General features: G+C 40.1%; 1 protein-coding gene across 1 annotated transcript in view; it reads left to right on the top strand.

Moving 5' to 3' along the window:
* Nucleotides 1-3,398, top strand: part of LOC109821856 — a 5,079-nt gene extending 1,681 nt beyond the window's left edge. The window contains exon 3 of the mRNA XM_020388010.1: nucleotides 3,228-3,398. Coding sequence (XP_020243599.1) covers nucleotides 3,228-3,398 — 171 coding nt within the window. The remainder of the gene's footprint in view (nucleotides 1-3,227) is intronic.

Below are 4,177 nucleotides of genomic sequence, written 5' to 3' on the forward strand. Positions count from 1 at the left end.
CTCCCAAACGCACCCTCATGATCAAACAGTCGAACGCATGATGTTAGACGTGCGTTCTGATGGCGAACTCAGCCTGCACATAAATAACTCCTTCAAGGGGTAAATATTCGAAGTAATAATCAGACGGCCGAGTCATTTTACCTCAGACGAGCTGATCAAGAAGATTCTCCGAAGCTGGCTCCCCTGACTAAGCTTGGGATGAAGTCTGTCATACAAGCTGAAGTCTAAAGCATTGTTGATGAATCAACAAGAAGAGGATGTCGACAAGAATTTGCCTAAACCCTGAGGTGCTCTATTCAGTTTACGATGGAATACATTTAATCAGCAAAGTTTTGGGATCCAAGTATCCGAAAATTCGTTCCGAGTCAACCGCGAACTTTCGAAAACTTTGAGGGTTCTGTGCGCTGTCTAAAATCACAGGATGGAGCTGAGTCTCCATCGGAACACTGATGATGGAAGTTACAATCTGACGACTTCCAGAAGGCTACAATTCGAAGATTTTCACATGTCAAGAGTTAAGCAAAGATTACAAACGACAGTCTTTAGCCAATATCTGACAGAAAGGATTACAAACGACGATCTCTTCAAACAAGACGTGTGAAGTCCTCCCGGCGTGACTCATCAAGACACTACACGTATCAATCACCTACGCCGCTCAACAGTATAAACACGAATGCCAGCATCTTATTGGAGTGATTGATCTTGATGCTCGACAACAACATGACTAATATTATATTAGAACCATTAGAGTGCTGGTGCGAGTCAGTGTAATGTATTCGACACACTAGTGGGAGATCATGACTGTCAGTTGATAGAGCGTTATTGAGATGCCTACAATTGTCACAAATGGCCTGAATAAGACCTTCTTTACTGGTCTTTGGTGTCATCCAATATATAAAGACAGAGAATCTAAATAACAACAATCAACAGCTCGACGCAGTCCATCACTGCAGCACAGCGTCGAACGCAGCTCCAACGCTGCCCAAGCACAGCTCGAACGCAGCTCCAATCGCGTGCAAGCCACAGTCGAACGCCAGCTCCAATCGCTCCAAGCACAGCTCGAACGCAGCTCACATCGGCTGCCAGCACAGCTCGAACGCAGCTTAGTAACCATCGCGCCCAACGCAGCTTATCAGCGCCTGCTCAACGCAGCTCTCATATCGCTGTCACGCCAGCTCCAACCGACGTCGAACGAAACTCCAACGACGTCGACGCAGGCTCAATATAGCTGCAGAACGCACCTCCAGATGCTGCGTTCAACAGTAGAATTTAGGCCAGAACACATGTCAAAGCTCTGACCTGTTCAAACACGATCAGGCGTTTCGAAGACCGCTTTCACCCGATTTGAGGAGTGGCTTAAGTGGGTTGTCTACACCGATTAATGGGGTAACTAAACCCCTACTTAAGTGCGGATTATGGGGCAATTACACCCTATCCCCATAAATATCAACAAACTCAAAACGAGTTAGGGATTCTTTTTTTGGATTGCTGAGATCGGATTTTTGATAATCAGTCAAGGGTGGATTTTCGGGAGAAGACCTTCGATCAGATCTTCCCAAAATCAGAAAAAGGAGGATTGACTCCTTACACAGTCGGGAAATCAACAGACGGAGGAACTCTAAGCAGTCGGCATTTGGCTTATTAACCGAATTATCTTCGGTTCCAACAAACTCTATCATTGAAGTTTGTTGCTTGTTCTGAATCACAAAACTGTAAGAGTTATCAACCAGATAAGACAGGTTCCGTCCAGTGATATAGATATCTCGATCCGATCACGTGAGAAGCAAACTCGACGCAAACAATCGAGGGAGGCATACCGCTACCCAGAAAGAACCCAGGAATTAAACAAAGGAGAGAATCCACGATCTTCTCTCTTCTTTTTATCGGAAAATCCAATTGTAACTGAGATTAAAGGAATACAAATCAATTTTTCTTTTATTTCTTTTACTGCAAATTTTTCCACAAACACGCACACGTTCAAGCCTTAGAATAATTAGGAAGTGGCTGAAACAATAGTTAATTTAGGAATAAAATCAAAATTTGTATTACATAGATATTCTACATTTCTAAATAAAATCCCCAACTATTCTCTCTCTTCCTCATAATAATTTCAATTTCTATCCAAACAAAAAAGTGAATGTTGAGGTGGAAGTATTATTTCCACTACTTTCAAAAATATGTAAAACAAACAGAAAAAGTATCACATCTGCTATTTCCTACTTCATAACCATAGAAGTTAATTCTTCGATCTATTTCTTATTTTAAATACTTCTTATATTTCAAACGGGCCCTTATAATTGGAAAAAATAAGATGAGACAATTACAGACAAGAAAAGAAAAAAAAGGAAAAAAAGAAAGCAATGTGCATGTAGGAGGAGCACTTTACATTTTATGAAGTTTAGTCAATAAAACTTCATAAACATAGAATCCTAAGCAAATTTCTAGTTGATTCTTATTCCATTATTGTCATATACTTTCATGTCTGTAAATATTAGTTATTTTATTGTTGAAGCTAGTTACTGACATGGTTTTGCATTAGTCCGAGAGTAAGTATGCATCATTGCCAGATTTTAATTGACTACTCAGCTACCGAAAGCGAAGATAAAAACAGAATAAAAATAATAAACATCTTTATTAGTGCATAGTATTTTTTCAAACATTATAAATAGGCTCATAACTCTTCAGAAAAAATCATTCCAGAAACAACTTCTCTTATAGAAGAGTGAGAGAAAATTGAGAGTAATTTTCCGAGTGAAATTTGGGTTGTGAGTATTTGTGAGAGTGTTTGTAAATTTTCTCCTCTTAGTGAAAGATCTGTAGCAGCTCGTGGACGTAGGTAATTTTGTGCTGAACCACGTTAAATTTGCGTATCTTATTATTCCGTATTTATTTTGCTTTCTCATAAATTTGGTTATAGGAGAATTTGCGTAATTTCCCAACAACTGGTATCAGAGCCCTGATTATGATTTCTGTCAATTTTCTACAATGTCACTATTCATGTGAATAGTAAATTTTGTGAATAGTGAAACTTTGCCGGTGGCAACGATTTGTCGGCAGATGTGTCTTAATACACAGTGTTTCGCAGAAACAGCTGTCAGAAACAATCCAGAGAGTGTCAGATTCGAGTGGGAGCGATGACTACAGACAAAGGGAATGTGAAAATTGAGAAGTTCAATGGTGCGGACTTCGGCTTTTGGAAGATGCAGATCGAAAATTATCTATACTAGAAGAAGCTGTATCAACCTCTCTCAGAAAGTAAACCAGATGGTATGAAGGGTGATGAGTGGACTCTTCTCGACAGACAAGCTCTTAGAGTTATCCGATTGACGTTATCCCGCAATGTTGCTTTCAACATAGCAAAGGAAAAGATCACGGCGGGCCTTATGGTGGCTCTCTGAGACGGATGTTGAATTTGTGAATGACAGAAGGTGCATCGGTAGCTCAACATCTTAATGAACTCAATACAGTCACAACCTAGTCGAGTTCAGTTGGAATTGAGTTTGATGAAGAAGTACGAGTATTGATACTTTTGTCTTCTCTACTATAAAGTTGGAATGCTACTGTCATAGCTATGAGTAGCTCGTCGGGAAGCAATAAGTTAAAATTTGATAATGTTCGTGATCTGGTTCTTAGTGAAGAAATTCGCCGGAGAGAATCGGGTGAAGCATCAATCTCTTTAGCTTTACACACAGAGTCTAGGGGGAGAACTTTAGAAAGAAGTTCAAATCATGGCAGATCAAAATCTAGAAGGAGCAAATCTAGATCGGAAAAGAAAGATTTTAACTACTATAATTGTGGCAAGAAATGTCATTTCAAGAGGGAGTGTCGGGCACCAAAGAAAAATACCAGCGCACAGGAGTCTGCCAACGTGACCGAGGAAGGAGGTGATGCTATGATTCTAAGCGTCAACAGTCAGATTGAATCATAGATTCTTGATTCAGAGGCATCCTTCCATGCCACCCATGCCAAGAAATCATGGAGAACTACGTCAGCAGTGATTTCGGAAAGGAACATCTAGCAGATGATGAAACCTTGAAGATCGTTGGTAAGAGAGATATTCGATTAAAATTGTCAAATCAGACCACATGGAAGCTGTAAGGAGTGAGACATATTTCTGGCCTTAAAAGGAATTTAATCTCTGTAGGATAGATTGATGGAGAGGGTTACTGTACAACCT

The sequence above is a fragment of the Asparagus officinalis genome, chromosome 8, assembly GCF_001876935.1.
Source record: "Asparagus officinalis chromosome 8, Aspof.V1, whole genome shotgun sequence".
Lineage (NCBI taxonomy): Eukaryota > Viridiplantae > Streptophyta > Magnoliopsida > Asparagales > Asparagaceae > Asparagus > Asparagus officinalis.